At 35.0% G+C, this 17,410-nt stretch overlaps 2 protein-coding genes across 2 annotated transcripts; both read left to right on the forward strand.

Moving 5' to 3' along the window:
• Window positions 1-12,063: 12,063 nt before the first annotated feature.
• LOC111398167 lies at window positions 12,064-12,751 on the forward strand. The gene is made up of 3 exons (XM_023025102.1): window positions 12,064-12,144; window positions 12,292-12,387; window positions 12,476-12,751. Exons 1-3 carry the CDS (start codon window positions 12,064-12,066, stop codon window positions 12,749-12,751), a joined length of 453 nt encoding a protein of 150 aa, XP_022880870.1.
• A 2,334-nt stretch (window positions 12,752-15,085) lies between these two features.
• LOC111398168 lies at window positions 15,086-15,634 on the forward strand. The gene is made up of 3 exons (XM_023025103.1): window positions 15,086-15,114; window positions 15,272-15,413; window positions 15,455-15,634. Exons 1-3 carry the CDS (start codon window positions 15,086-15,088, stop codon window positions 15,632-15,634), a joined length of 351 nt encoding a protein of 116 aa, XP_022880871.1.
• Window positions 15,635-17,410: the final 1,776 nt, after the last annotated feature.

The raw sequence follows: 17,410 nt of genomic DNA on the forward strand, positions 1-17,410 counted from the left end.
CACTGTAGTTAAATTAATTTTTATATTTATCTTTTAAATTTAACTGGACTTCTTAAATGAATTGTTTTTCATTTTTGAGATCCCATATGATTTGAGGCCCTAGGCCATTGCCTTGTTAGCCTTACCTCAGGGTCGGCCCTGCTAGTTGAATTGGTTGAATTAGTACCATTATAAACAGATGTGATGCTGGGAAAAACAGGAGTGGTACCGTTGTAAGAATTCCCGAAAGGGGAAGTGAGAATGGCTTGAAACGCAGCAGCTGCAATAAGCGCAACTACTACTAGGAGAGCATTTCGCATATTTCCTGACAAACCGAACTCCAGGTAAGCACCAAATTCGATTAAAAAATCTGTTATCGCTCTATTTGACTTCAAATAATTTTCACAACGGGTGTCGTCATCGACAAGTGATGAACCTTCTTTAGCTCCTGCTCTTATTAAAATTTTCCTTGCTTCAATATTTTCAGGATTTAGGAAATCCAATGCCTTCTTACCTTCTAAGTTCTTCTTATTCACATGCACCATAAACAAGCAGCTATATAAAATTATAACTGAACAAAAAAAAAAAAGTGTTCACTAAACAATACTCGGTTTAAAGAAAAATGAGAACCATTTTATTTTATTGATTTTTATTAATTTCTGGTATTTTTAAAAGTGAATTTATAGATAAGCTTTCTGTATGATGTATCAATTTGCAAGAGTATCAACTATTGAGTGAATGGAGTTTTGATCATGATCACAATCCTCTTCAAGTTTTAGTTTGACCTCGAGAAAATTTTGATGTTTCCAGTCAAACTTGTAGGTGTGAAAGGTGGATTAGGACTTTGATCCCTAACGTTATTTTTACAAATTCTATAACGTTAAAAAAAGTCAAATGAAAAATTACAGATTTTGGAAAAATGGAGTTTTTAGGCTCGGCTGCCCATTAATCAGCGAAAATTTCAATAAATCCATTATACAAACTCGATCACCCGTTCTGCTTCATTCATTCTGCAATTTCATAATCCTTTAATTATAGTTTATTATGTGTTATTTTATTTAGTAGGCTAGAGTTTCAAGCCATCCCTTGATTGTTATTCTTTTATTCCGTCAGTTGTTTGCTGAATATTTGAGTAATAATAAATATTTATCTAAGACAATATATTCCACATAGTTATTTTGACAGAAAAAATAATAAAAATTCAAAATTCATGAAATTGGAAAATAGAAACATACTTTATACAATAGCAAAAGTTCTAATATATGTATAAAACCAAATGACCTTGGAAGTATTGTTGAACCAAGGAATACACCTCGCAACATTTACGCATCAGGGAGGTGGAAAGCAACATGCAAAGGGAACGAGAATGCAACAGGCTCGCCTAAGAGTCACGAATTATTTTGCATAAGCAGACTATCAATAAATGGGCAAATTAATAAAGTGTGACTCCTAATCAAACCAATTACAAAATAACCAATAAGGAGTAGCCATCAGCATAAATTGAAAATGACCAAACTATCCCAACGCTTGGAGGAAGATCTATAAATATTATCACATTTGAAGAAAGAAGCATGCAAGTCAACTATATTACTCTCAAATAGCTATTTCTTCTATTATTTGAGTTGAAGCATCAAAATTAGTAAATTAAGGAGGCGAAAGCCACAGTTAAGTGAAAATAATTTTCAATTGTATTTACATTGATATTCGATTGTAATTTTCTTATCAATTTTCAATTTGTACTGTCAGCTAGTACCAATTTTATTCAAAAGGGTCAAAATTAATAGTTAAATGATGGATAATTGGATAAACTTCTCAAATCTGCAGTCATTATGTTTTCAAAATTAGAATTATACCAAGTTTACCAAATACCTAGATAATTTTGATTGCTTGACAATGAAAATTTGGGGCTCTAAACGTGATCTCACACTAAGCTTAAATGTTGTAATCATCCATTTGTACTCTAAACTAGGAAATCGGGTGAAGATCTAGTATATGAGACTCCATCAAAGTGCATCTCAACTCTGATGCGGAACTTTTAATTTTTATATGGTACATATTTTTTAAAACTCATTTTTCTCCAAATTAAATTTCTATCAAACATTATCCCAATAAAATAATTTTGCAAGTAAATTCATAAATCTTCTTACTTTTTAATCACAATTTCTAAAAAAAAAAAAATTATTTTTCATAAAATATATTCTCAAAAAATCTTACATCAAATGGGCCTAAGAACGAAACTAGATAAAGACTTTGGGTTCTTTGCTTGGTACTTTCTTGGGATTTCTAGAGTCAATGGTTTGGAAAAACCTTACATGAGCCCTGTCGTCGATTCCTGGCAGCGCGTTGGGTTCAGCTTCAAGTTCAATAAAGGAATTATTTACTGACGAAAGTTAATTGAAGGAGATTTTAGGGAATTCATTCTCAATTAAATAAATGGAGGTTTAGTCAGAGGAACATACCGTCGGTTGGTTGGTTGGTTAATGCTGCAAGATGCATCAAGGTATTGCCTTCCCCGTTTCTCCAACAAAACACCATCATTCTATTGGTCTTCCTAGCCCAACCAAGCAAAACTGTAAAAGCTCTAGAATTGCAGTTTCTTACAGAAATATGCACAGCAGTCTCATCTTGAACGGTCACGTCAAATATCGAGAGTGGACATATGAGAAGAAAATAAATCAAAAGATCAATTTCCCCTTTTTCCACTGCTTAATGCAAAAGAGTGATCCCTTCCCTCCCTGGGATACGAACGAGGTCTGGATCATGCTTGAGAAGTCGTTTCACAGTGTTGGTGTATCCATTACCCAAAGCCAGGTGTAGTGGACTAAAACCATAAACGTTCAATTTCTTCCCTAGCGAAAGCTTTAGCCTCAAGATTTCAAGAGCAAGGCTGGTACGGCCTTCTGAAGCAGCAGTATGAAGAGGCGACTCCACAAACGGCATCTCACTGGGGATATCCAAGTACTTTGGATTGATGTTTATTTTTGCGTACAAGTCAAAGATATCTGAATCTAGAACAATATTCATTCTACAAACTCGAGATAGCTTAAAATTGAATAGTGCTCGGAGTATTCAATTGGATTTGATCTGAGTTTCTTTATATAGTTGGTAACTTGGTATGATTAATGAATTAATTTCTGTAATATTAATTTTCCAGTCTCGCCTGCATGGATTAAAAATGCGATTAACCCCATTTTCTTCTTGGAAGGCAGGAGTTCTCCTGGAAGGCAAGGCGCATACATGGATTTGACTCGCTCGGCACTTTGGCAGTTCAGTTGGGAGGGCTCTTGGACCCTTGCGAGTTTGGGGCACAACCCGTGGTTTACCTAGTCTGTGTGAAGAGTGGCTGGATCGTAGGCTCCTGAATTAGTCATTGTAAGGCGGACAGCTGGGTATCAAAAAATAAAATTAAATAAAAAATTAAATTAAATTAAACAAGTGGATTCGTTTACGTCATGACTAGATTGAATTTGAACCTTGCTACATTGGCCCTGGCAAAGTGGATAAACCCTATTTCCGGTCAAAATATTTCGAAGTAATATTAGTCTTTCACGCTGGGCTGCATGGATTAAAACTATGATAACCTGTCTTTCTCATCAATTCCCCATTCAATGAATTTCCCCATTGTTGTTTTGTCTTCTATCCTATTGCATTTAATTAAATTAATAATGTTATAATCAAAAGCATATATAAATAAAGATTAACGACAAAATCTGGAATCGAATACTTGATTGCTAATAAGTGTATTTTATACACTTATCTAAAACATTAAATGAGATTAATTGCTGTGGATTTCATGAATTATTGTTTAATTGTATATATATTTTGTTTGTTAGGAGAAACTCGAGGCGAAATGATGAAATTGGACAAAAAGAACAAAAAAATGGCAAAAAGGAAAGAAATACAAAGTTAGGAGACTAAAGTGTAAATATTCAATAGTCGATTTTGGACCATAAAATGATGATTAAAGAGTGTTAAGAGTCAATAAAAGAACGAGAAAGGGTCAACACATCAAGGTCCAATTTCTTCACGAACGAAGGCTTTAGTCTTAAGATTTCAAGAGCAAGGCCAGTACGGACTTCTAAGGCAACAGTATGAAGAGGTGACCACAAAAATGTCGTCTCACTATGAACATCCAAGTACTTTGGATTGTTGTGTATTTCTGTGTACAAGGCAATGACATCTGGATCTTGAACAACAGTGTTTATTCTGCAAACTCACGATAATTTAAAATTGAAAAGTGCTCAGAGTAATCAATTGGATTTGATCTAAGTTTCTTTATATAGTTGATATGATTAATGAATTAATATCTGTAGTATTAGGTTTTCCAGTCTCGCCTGAAAATTAATTATTTTTGTTAGGTTGTAATGGATGAAGAGAAACAAGTAGTAACGGTGGACAGATAGTTTGATGGCGGCCTTGAGACTTTGTGTTTGGAATTACCTGCAGTAATCTCGTAAACATTTCTTTTTCCATGTTGCCATAGCTTATTTTCGGAACACATTTTATATATTTATACATTCTTTGGTGGATACTTTCCTGAATTCTATGTTCCTCTGTTCAAGTCAACGGGGCGAGGAAAAAAAAGATTAAAAATAATTTTATTTTTAGACAATTCACCTGTTAAAAACCAATTTGGAATTTGTATTTTATTCTCTAATAATAACATAACTCAAAACTTTGAAAATGTAAAAAAATTAAAAATTAAAAATTAAAAAATTAAACAGGGCAAAAAGTTATCCTATCGACAGGGAGGGGCGGAGTGGGGGCGCCCCACCCCGTTGCCATCCCTAGTTGCCAGGTGACGTGCAAGTAATGTTTTTAGGTTATATTACCTGCATTTGGAGGGGAATGGCTTTGAACAAGGCAACGAGTCTTTGTTAGACACTGAAATCTTCGAACACTCGTGGACTTGTCTCTGATGCCTCTCCCATTGGATGTGCTCATACCGATAATTTCCTTCGTTTTTTACAGTCTGGCCGTAGTCGGACACTTGACATGTTCATTTAGTGAGGAAATTATCATATAGACTTGTAAGCATCTGCTTCTTCTTCCATTTTATTTATTTATTTATTTTTTCCTCATTTTTGGACCAAAAGGAAACTTATTAATAATAGATAAGAGGTATTAGAGTACAGAGAGTAATTTCACAGTGTTGGTGTGTCCATTATACAAAGCCAGGTGCACTAGACTAAGACCATAAACGTTCAATTTCTTCCCCAACGAAGGCTTTGGCCTCAAGATTTCAAGACCAAGGCCGGTACGGCCTTTTGAAGCAACAGTATGAAGAGGCGACTCCACAAATGGCGTCTCATTTAGGGCTAGACATGGTCCGATTCGATTCGATTCTAACGAAAACCAAACCGACCCGAAATTTTCGGGTATTTAGTAAGTGGAACCGTCGGATCCAAATTTAATTATGGAACCGTTCGGATTCGGTTCGGTTCCGTATTTTAATTAAATTTTTTAATATATACAAAGTTACATTAATTTAATTAATAATATGTTCAATATTAGCTCTTACAAAATAATGTAATCCAATCTTATGTATCTTTTACGTCTCTCTTTGCTGAATTCTTCATAAATTTGATTATTAAAATCACAAAAAGAGAAAGATAGTGAGCTCAAAATAATTAAGAGAGATGATGTAGAGCTTTAATTCGATTTTTTCTAGTAGAAACGACATTGCAGTAGAGTAACTGATTTGGATAAAATTGAGGTCAATTTAATTAAGTTGATTTTGAACTAAAATTTAGAAATAAAAAAATCATATTTTGTGGTTTGAACTAAATTAACTAATTAACAAATTTATTTAGAAAAAAGAAAATAATTTTGCTTATTTAAAATAAATAAATTAAAAAAATTAAGGAGATTCGGTTCTTATTCGGTTCTCCGGGTTTTAGCTTAGAACCAGAACCGAACCGTACCCGTCGGTTCTTGATTCAAATACCCGTTCGGATATTTAATTTGAGAAGAACCATCGAGTTCGATTCGATTTGTTTCGATCGGTTCGGTTCAGGAGTTTTGTCCAGCCCTATTCTCATTGGGGATATCCAAGTACTTTGGATTGATGTTTATTTTCGCGCGCACAAGTCAAACATATCTGAATCTTGAACAATGTTCATTCTGCAAACTTGAGATAGTTTAAAATTAAATAGTGCTCAGAGTATTCAATTGAATTTGATCTGAGTTTCTTTATATAGTTGATATGATTAATGAATTAATTTCTGTAATATAAATTTTTCTTCCCGTCTCGCCTGCAGGGGCGGATCTAGGTTCCACGTTCAGCTAGGGCGGTTGACTTTGACTTTGACTATTGATCGTTGACAGTCGATAATCAACATCATATTAAAATTTGATTAAAAAATCACAATTCTTAGTAATAATTCATAAATCCTAATTTCCTTTGCTACGACTATATGAATTAAACATTGATTCACTCTCATTAATTACTAATAACATGTACAACACTCAAGCCAGTCAGCACTTCGAGTCTCCAAATCTCCAACAGAGTCACTCAACTCAAGTCATCCAAGATTCCAAGTGCTCAACTGTTAGATATTTTTCATCATTTTGCATGTGTTTAATTTTTTTGTTTTGCAAATGATTTGCAGCCCGGATTAATGTTTGCCGCTACGCAACGGGGTTCGACCTGCCCGTTGCCTCAGTGTCTATAAATTCTGGACGAATTCTCATTTGCAAACACATTAAACAATTTATTCTTCCTTCTTTCTCTTGGCATCAATCAGTCATTTTCGAGTGTCTTCTTGGTTTGATCAAATAGTCACAATTTGAATCAAACGCCTCCATTGTATCCTGAGAGAGATTTTCTATCATACCCCAATTGTGACTTTGTTGATAGGGGAGAAACATCTCTTAAAAGATAACTTTTTTTGTGCCTTGGAGTTCATTAACGTATTCAAATTTCCCTACATTATTATCAACATCAACAAACTCTCAACACCGTCAGTTCAGGCATCATTGCATCAACATACAACAAATTGAACAAAAGGTCGGCAAATTGCAGTTGTACCAGCACAATTGCACAAATCAACAAATACAATACATCAAGTCTTCAACACAGCAACACTCAATTTCTCAACAGTCAATACACAATAAAAACAGTCAACACTCAACAGACAACAGAGACAGAGTTGAGACAATTAGAATTCAGACAACCAAAACAATTCAATTAACCAAATATTCAACTCTTCAACTTTAAATATTGAACTTAATAAACTTTAACTCGCCAATTAGGCAATTACCAATGTTGCAGCCTACAATGCAGACTGCTGGCTGCTTGCCTGCTCGTGCTCAGCATCGCCAGTCGCCACTTGCGGACTCGCCTTGAATTTCGGAGTCTATCACAGGTCTGGTTGGAGAAGATGGGGATTCGCCCCTAAGTCTCTAAGACTTCGCACACAGGCACAGCCGCACAGCACATTGGCGGCACACGCACGTTTATCGAATCATCGACTCCATCTGGTGCTACTGCTTTGAATGGAAATTGAAGGGTAACTGGGTAGTGGATAACCGGTTTCTATATAATGGAACTATGAAAATGGAAGGGACCAACCGACCAAGGGTTTGCGATTTTGGGACTAATTTCAGGTTTAGGAGTTGGGAAAAATGTCAATTAAAACCAATATATCCAAAGATCCGTGGACTATCCGTTTTAATGGATTCAATTTCCATATTTGGGCCAATTTTTTTTTTTTTAAATAGGCCCAATTTCAGTTAGATTAGCCCAAAGAAAAAATTAATAAAGTGGTCGTCTTCTCCGATTGAAACTGAGTTCTTCCTCCTCATCCTGGCTGACTGGCTCCATCTGCAATTGCCAACCCGACGACCACTGAACTGACTGAAGACTCCGGCGGAGCCAGCACACGCGGCCGCGCCCCCTCGTCGGGTGCTGACTTCGCGCCTGCTCGCCTGCATGGATTAAAAATGCTATAGCCCCATTTTCTTGTCACCTTCGACAGTAGTCAACAAAATTCTTCATTATTAAGTATTTTTTTCTATCCTATGGCAATTAAAAAAAAAAAAAAAAAGCAATTATGCTACCATCCCACTAACTGTAAATTTATATTATCCTCACCGACTTTCCTTAAATTAGAACTTATTTTCCACAACAGTCAAACTCACTAGAATATAAACAAGTGGATTCGTTTACGTCAAGACTAGATTGAGCCCCTAGTTGAGCACAACTTTTTCAAAATTCATTTTCAACCACAAATTTTACTATAAAATAATTATATATGTATTTCAAAAACTTTTCCCCACTTTTTAACCCCACATTCTTCAAAAAATTACTATTTCATAATGTGTTTTATCTCAAAAATGGGAATCAAACAAGGGCTGAATTTGAACCTTGCTACATTGGCCCTAGCAAAGTAGATAAACCCTATTTTTGGTCGAAATATTTCAAAGTAGTATTAGTTTTTCAAGTCTGGGCATGAAGGATTAAAAATATGATACCCCGTCTTTCTCAACACATCCCCCATTCAATGAATTTCCCCATTGTTGTTTTCAGGGGTGGAGCCAGGATATGAGTTCAGTGTAGGCACAATTTTATCGACGCCGAATGTTAAGTTTTTGGTCATGGATTTAATAATGATAAAAATATAAAACAATATTACGAAAATACTAAAAATGACATAGTTTATATATTACACTTTTTCCTTATGAGTTTTCATACTTTTCAATACCCCGCCATCAACACTTTCTAGATTCGTTTTTCTTTCAAAGTATATTTTCATTTGATATCTGGATTTAAACATTTGATAACCAATTACTATGAAAAGCAAAAGCAAAGTGATAAGTGCAATTTTTGCACTTATTTAAGCTGTATTATTAAACTTTTATGTCTTCAATTTATTAATTTCTATTTAGCTTAGGTTAATTTTATTTTGTTTTTAGTGACAAACCTGTTTGAAGCAATTAGAAAGGAAGAAGTGCAAAATCGAGTCAAATCTATAATTTGGGATTAAATTCTACAAGTTTGAATTTGAGAGGGATATTGTTGCACAAATAAATTTATATCAGGGACTAGATTTCATTAGAGGGGAAAAGTGGTGCCTTGATGAGAAATATCTCAATAATTGGGCTTCAAAACCAATTTGAAAGGGATGAAAGCTTATTTGGGCTTGGATTTTTTCAACTAGTTGGTGGATTGGAATTAAATTCTAAATAAACTAGAATGAGAATTCAAGTGGGCTGGTCCAAGACTTGCTGTTGAAATAAAGCAGGTTAGTGGCTGAATTGATTGCATTAGCATACCGGCATTGGGAGCTGATTTATATATATTTTACACACCGATTAGGGGAGAAATTGGAGAGCTGCTTGGAGGGGAGCACAAGCCAACTGGGAAACATATATATACACAGCAACAGCGGGAAATTGGCAAAGAGAAAAAGGCAGTTGTCGGCTGGAATTATATACACATCACACCGCAGAAATTGGAGAGAATATCATATACAAATCGAGAACTGCCATAATTTATATATATTCCACACTCCACACCCACAAATTCACGCATTGAAAGTAAAAGAGGGCAGACCTGTTATTGGAAAAGAATGGAACAGATACACACACAATTGCCGGTTGCTGAATTATATAGTCTACTGGAATTGAAGATTACACGCAACGAGAAGTGGCAACCAACTTTGGGAAAGTGATTTTTATATATAAACAATACACGCAATTTGGCACCAGCTAGGTGGGGAAATAAAATACAAAAGAAGGCTGCCTGGAGTTGATATACATATCCATACATGTGCAGTAGGCGAGAAGAAATTGTGGAGTATTAAGTTTCGTTAATTTCTCGGTGATATCTTTCCAATTTTTTAACATTACGTTAAGCTAATTTTTCTCATGTATTGGATGAAAATAAAACACGTTATTATTTATTTTTAATTCAATAGACGTAGTTTAGTTAAATTCTTGTAATTTTTTATTAATGTTGCATGCTTAATTTTATTATTTGATTGTTTGATCACCAATTAAATATATAATTGCTTTTGTAGTGCCCGGAAGCTCATAGTAGGTTTAGAACACTGTCTGATTAACATGCGCGTAATAAATTTTAAGAATAAGATTTATCACGCGTGCAATTTTTGAGATAATTGTGAAATTGAATGCGTTTTATTCATTCGAATTCGGACTATGAATAGATTCGGGTCATGATTAGGATGGATTTAATTTATCTTGGAAAAAAAAATTAATTACAATAGGGTTATCTATTGTCAAGAATGCATGAAGGAAAACTAGCTACATACTCAAGAATTGGAATATATAGATTAAGTTAGAATAATTAAAAATCACAAAATACTTTTAATTGTTCGCTTTGAACCTAATTAAACACTAGGATCAATTAAATTTTATGCCCCATGGGATGACACTCTCAATTCACTAAATCTATTACTTGTCAACGATCCGGTACGCTTGTAGATTTCCCATGAATAAATTTTTGGCGCCGTTATCGGGGAGTAATTTATTTAATCTGAGCTTATTAGTTATTTTTACATTTAAAGTTTTTTTTAATTTTTTTCTTTACTTTATTTGTTTTAGGCTATTCATTAAACGATCTGAGTCTCTCGTTTTACTATTTTTAGAAAATCAGATTTTTTGCAAAATTTTGATGAGATCAAGCTTCTTTCAATAGATCTTGAAATCGAAAGAACTTTCAAACAGCGAAGAAGAGAACAGAGACAAGCAAGAGAAATGACAGAAAATCAACATTCGAATCAAATTCAAAATCCTTTACCATTATCCCAGCCAAATCAACCAAGAGTAGTAGCAAATCAAAGAGAAGCTTTAGTGAGGGTTTATGTAAATCCCATGCCAGCTCCTGTTCAACCGGCTATTATCTATCCATCTTTTGGAAAGGCCAACTTCCATATTAGACCTGACATTATCAACTTATTCTAGAATCATCAGGATATTAGGTTCTTTGGGAGATCAACTGAAAATCCTTATGAACACATTCAGGCCTTCTTAATGCTCTACGATATAATCAACTATGAAGGAAAATCTGGCTGCACCTATTTCCTCACACATTAAAGGAAGGCGTACGGGAATGGTTAAATTCTCTAATTCCTGGGAGCATCGTTTCATGAAATGAAATGATGCTGAAGTTCACATCGAAATTTTTCCTGCCATCTCGAGTCCATCATATTCAAAATGAAATCCATACTTTCAAATAAAAGGATCTCAAGAGCTATCCAGAAGGATGGGAAAGATTCAAAGATTACTTCAGGAAGTGTCCCAATCTGAACATCCGTAAAGAATCGAAGATCTGCATATTCTATTCCGACCTGAGATCTAAATTTCACAACATCCCCTATGCTTCCTTGGGAGGGTCGATATTAAATATTCCGTTGGATAATGCCTTGGATCTTTTGAGAGAATTGTAGAAAATCAACCCATATGGCTAATAGACAGTGAAGTCCCAAGGAGGACGGCAGGATTACACAATGTTGATATAACTATACCATTAGTAGCCCAAATGGAAGCATTAGCAAAGAAATTGGACAGCCTTACTCAAAATGTGAACATGGTACACTAGCCAAAATCGGCTTGCAAAGGGTACGAGGTAGATCATATTATAAAAAGATGTTGTCTAGCCTCTACACATGTAATTCGGCCTCAGAAGGTTAATTATACGCAAAACTTTTAGAGGCAACAAGACAACCCTTACTCCAACACATATAATCCGAGTTGGAGAAATCATCTAAATTTTTCATGGGCTAATAATCAAGGTCAAAGTGGAAATTTTCAAACTAAACTGTTGGGGTTCCAACAATAGCAGCAACAACAATCGAGAAAGCCATCAGTTGAGGATCTATTGGGACAATACTTGGCCAAGACTGAAACTATTCTTCAGAATCAAAATGCTACAATTAAAAATTTGGAAACTCGAATGGGTCAAATAGCAATTGCATTAGCAAGCAAAACTCAAGGGGCCCTACCTAGCAATATCGAGCAAATTCTAAAAAATAGGTACATGCCATCACTACTCGAAGTGGAGTTCAATTGCCAGAAATATCAGTGAGAAGACCAGGTGATACTACAAAAAAGGTACATATTATGGGCGAGGAACACGTGGATAAGTCTGATAAAACAACAGAAGAAACTCGGGATGCTCTAGTAGACAATCCACAAGTTAAGGTAACCTTTCCTGTCAAGGCATACGTGCCTCCAATCCCATTCCTGCAAAAACTGCAAAAGCACAAGCTTGATAAATAGTTCGGGAAATTTTTGGAGATGTTCAAAAAGTTGCACAATAACATACTATTCACAGAAGCTCTTGCTTAGATGCCCAGCTATGCAAAGTTTATGAAGGACATATTGTCAAACAAGCGAAAGCCGGAGGATAATGAGACAGAGACGTTGAACGAAGAATGCAGCGCAGTACTCCAACATAAGTTACCACCAAAATTATAAGATCCAAGGAGTTTTACTATTCCTTGTAATATTGGTAACAAATACATAAAAAAAGGCATTGTATGATTTAGGGGTAAGCATTAATTTAATGCCTTTGTCTCTTTTCAGGGAATTAGGTTTGGGGAAATTGAAACCTACTCCAGTGACGTTGCAACTAGTTGATAGTTCAATCAAATATCCAAGGAAAATTATTGAAAATATTTTAGTAAAGGTTGACAAATTCATATTCCTAGTTGACTTTGTTATCCTAGACATGGAAGAAGACAAGGATGTCCCTCTCATTCTAGGTCGTCCATTCTTGGCTACTGGAAGAGCTTTGATATATGTGTAGAAAGGACAATTGATCTTCAGAATGAATGACGAACAGATGACGATCAATGTCTTCAACGTGCTCAAATTTGATGATGAACCTAACTCTTGTTGCCAGATTGATGTATTGGACATGATAGTGACAGATACATTTCGACTCAATCACCCTTAAGATTTACTTGAGGCTTGTTTGGTTCATTCTGTAAAAGAAACATCTGAATCAGAAAAGATAAAAGAATGCGTTTGACAATTGGAAGAAAACCAACCCTTTTAAAGATTGACTCAATTGGAGCTAGGTGAAGATCCTACAAAATCTTTACCGTCCATTAAAAAAGCTCCAATTCTTGAACTTAAGCAGTTGCCTTCACACTTGAGATATGCCTTCATGGTAGACATACATACACTTTTAGTAATTATTTCAAATGCCCTTAATAAAGATGAAGAATATCATTTAATAAGGATACTTCAAGATCACAAAACAGCGATAGGATGGACCATCCATAACATAAAAAGAATCAGCCCATCACTTTGCATGCACACAATTTTGATGGAAGAGGACTTTACACTATCTATAGAGCGGCAGCGTAGATTAAATCCGAAGATAGAAGAGGTTGTGCGGGCAAGCGCTGAAATTACTGGATGCAGGAATCATATATACTATATCGGACAGCCAATGGGTGAATCTAGTGCATGTAGTACCTAAAAAGAGAGGAATTACAGTGGTATCTAATGACAACAATGAGTTAATTCCTTCGTGCAGAGTCACAGGTTTGAGAGTCTGCATTGATTACAGCAAACTCAACAATGCCACAAGGAATGACCAATTTCCTCTTCCTTTCATTGATCAAATATTGAATAGACTCGTTGGACATTCTCGTTATTACTTCCTGGATGGGTATTTGGGGTATAATCAGATTCCTATATCACCAGAAGACTAAGAGAAAATCAAATTTACTTGTCCTTATGGTACCTTTGCATATAGGAAAATGCCTTTTGGAATGTATAACGCTTCAGCTACTTTTCATAGGTGTATAATGTCCATTTTCTCAGATATGGTAGGCAGAAGCATTGAAGTATTCATGGAGCCTTTTCACTTTTTAGAAAAGTGTTTGGTTGCCTTCAACACTTTGAAAGAGAAATTGGTCACAGCACTTATCTTAGCTACACCTGATTGGAGTTTACCATTTGAATTAATGTGTAACGCAAGTGATTTCGCAATTGGAGCAGTGTTGGGACAGCGAAAGAATAATATTTCACATGCCATACACTATGCCAGAAAAACTCTTAGTGAAGCTCAGTTGAACTGCATGACTACAAAAAATGAGCATTTGGCAGTAGCGTTCGCCTTTGACAAATTCAGACCTTACTTGATTAGGTCAAAGGTGATAGTGTATACAGATCATTCAGCGCTCAAGTATATACTAAGTAAAAAAGATGCAAAGACAAGACTCATCAGATGGGTGCTTTTACTATAGGAATTCGACTTGGAAATTAGGGATAAAAAGGGAAGTGAAAATTTAGTAGCAGACCATCTCGTTTGGAGCAACAAGATGAAGATCCTACAAAAGAAATTAAAAAGGTATTTCCAGATGAAACACTCTTTGAGATCAAGTCAGCACCTTGGTATGAAGACTATGTTAATTATCTGTCCAGATTTGTTATTCATTCGAAGTGTTCAAGTCAACTGAAAAAAAAAATTTCAGTGCCCTGAAACACTACTTTTGGGATTATCCTTTTATGTATAGAATATGACCTAATCAAATCATTTGTCGTTGTGTGCCGAAAGAAGAATAGAAACAATTATTGGAGCATTGTCACTCTTCCCCATATGGAGGTCACTTCGCATCAACCAAAACACCAACTAAAGTCTTACAATCAAGTTTTAATTGGCCATCTCTGTTTAAGGATGCTTATGAATTGGTAAAGAAGTATGATAAATGCCAAAGGATGGGAAACATCTCAAGAAAAAATGAAATGCCTTTGAATAGCATTTTGGAAGTAGAAATTTTTTACGTCTAGGGTATTAACTTCATGGGACTATTTCCCTCCTCATATGGTCAACAATATATCTTAGTGGCTGTAGATTATGTATCTAAATGGGTTGAGGCTATGGCATTACCAACAAAAGATGGGAGAGTTGTAACCCAATTCCTTAAAAAGAATATCTTTTCTCTGTATGGCACTCCGCGGGCAATTATTAGTGATAGCGGGAAACACTATTGTAACCGCTTATTCTCAGCTTTGTTGGCAAAATATGGGGTCAAACATCGGGGTGCAATGCCTTACCATCCACAGACTAATGGGCAAGTTGAGATATCCAAATGAGAGATAAAGAAAATTCTAGAGGCTACAGCTAATGCATCACGTACTAACTGGTCAAAGAAGGTAGATGATGCACTTTGGGCCAACCGCACTGCATTCAAAACACCTATTAGGATGTCACCCTATCAATTGGTGTTTGGAAAAACATGTCACTTACCAATTGAATTGGAGCACAAGGCATATTGGGCAACTCACATTTTAAATTTTGATACAAAGGCAGCTGGAGAAAGAGGATTCTTCAACTGATTGAGCTTGATAAGTTTAGACTGGGTGCATATGAAAATGCAAAGTTATACAAAGAAAGAACTAAAAGATGGCATGATAAACACATTAAAGGGAAAGAGTTCGAGGTTGAGCGACAGGTTCTTATGTTCAATTCTCACCTGAAGCTTTTCCAGGCAAGCTAAGATCAGGGTGGTCGGGTCCATTTACAGTGGTAGCTGTATATCCATATGGCACAGTTGAGGTTGTGACACAAGATCAACAGCGAAGGTTCAAGGTCAATGGACAGAGGTTGAAAGCTTATTGGGGTGGTGATTACTCTCATGAGAAGACGATTCTGCCACTAGAGGATCCAAAATAGCCTAAACAACAAAGTCTAGCTAAAGACTATAAATTAAGCGATTATTGGAAGGCGACCCAATTTCATAACCCTATATTTATTTTTCTTTTTGTATCGCATTGCATATAGATTTGTTTTTTATTATTAGTTTGCATTAGATTTAGACATATTTAAATTTAGAGGGTATCTTCATCTTGTCATGTTTCCACTTAGACCTTTAAGTTTAATGTTGGTTATTTCGATTGTTTGGGTTAAGTAACACATATTTTAGGTTATGTGATCTCTAATGTTTGATTTGATTGCTATATGCAGGAACATGATATCGTGAAACACTTAAACCATCATAAATCAAGGAAAAAGCATGATGAAAAATTTGTCTAGCTGTCACCTATAGTCCATTCCACACTCAACAGAAAAATTCGGGGAGTACCTTCCTCCTTTTCTTTCCTGTCCCATTACATTCTTAATTATGTTTTAAGACATTGAGAGCAATGTCGGGTTTAAGTTTGGGGGGTGGAAAAACTTTGAATTTTTAGTTTTCGTATAATTTTTGTCATTTGTTTTTGTGTGTTTATTTAAGAAAAAATCGTTAAAACTTTTATTGTTTTTATTTTATTTATTTGTTTATTTTTTGTTGTGTGCTTGTGTGGGTTAGACAGTTTGGCTTACAATAACGATTAAATTTGAGATTTGGCATTGATTTATGAACTGTGGATGCATGCTAGATTGATTGAAATTTAAACTTACAAAACTTGATATTATACATGCACTACAATTGAGTTTGACATTGTGGTGAAATAAATTGATTCATGCATTTGATATATTGATTTAATTGGACATAGATGCTTTAGCCAAACAATACTAATGATGTATCTTTAGACCAAATTTAGGACCTTGTATGAAAAAGTTTGTGTGGATTGTCTAAAATTAACAGGATAAAATTGGGTGAAAGTATCAAATTAGGTGTGTGATAAGGGGTATTGCACTAATCAATACATATATTTTGAAATTTTAAAACTTCTATTTGAATCTTTTATGACTCCAGTAATTAAGCTTGTAAGGGTATCTTAAAATCTGGTGTCCTAAAGTCATTTGACTTGGGAGTTATCAACCTAAAACTCGCTACAAAGATCATCTAGAAAGCTTAAGGAGAAGTGCCAAAAAAAAAAAAAAAAAAAAGATCTTTTCAAAATTAGAAAAAGCAAGTACCTGAGAAAAGCAAAAGCACTAAATGCCTTGTTAAGTCCCAACACTTGTTCGAGGGAATTTAACTTTCAATGAAGCATAATTAACCTAATTGAGTCTTGACGGTCAAAACAATCAAATAAATTGAGAATCCTTATTCATTGATGTGTTGACTTGCAACCAGTGACGTCCACCTAACTTGGAGAGGGTGAGGATAGTAATGAAAATTAAATCTTAGATCGCACACTGGAAAAAAAACGAAAAAAATAAGTTTAGGGGTGTGTGAATTTTACAAGAAATGAAAGGATATATTTGACCATAGAAGGTTGGGAATTGAAACAACTTGTGAATTCATTAATGTCAACTTAGTTTTTCACTCACACATGTCAATTTTGTATTGGAATGATGGATACTCGTTTGGTATCGTGACTTTGAAGCGGATTGTAGATTTAATACGTGATCTTAAATTTTGAAGTAAAAAAGCAAGACTATCTAACCAAATATTTTTGCATACTTATGTGTTTTTTGCAATTTAAGTTATAGTTTTGTTCGAGAACAGACAAAAAATTAAGTTTGGGGGTATTTGATAAATGCAATTTGTGCACTTATTTA

This window comes from Olea europaea, chromosome 8, assembly GCF_002742605.1.
Source record: "Olea europaea var. sylvestris chromosome 8, O_europaea_v1, whole genome shotgun sequence".
NCBI classification, from domain to species: Eukaryota; Viridiplantae; Streptophyta; class Magnoliopsida; order Lamiales; family Oleaceae; genus Olea; species Olea europaea.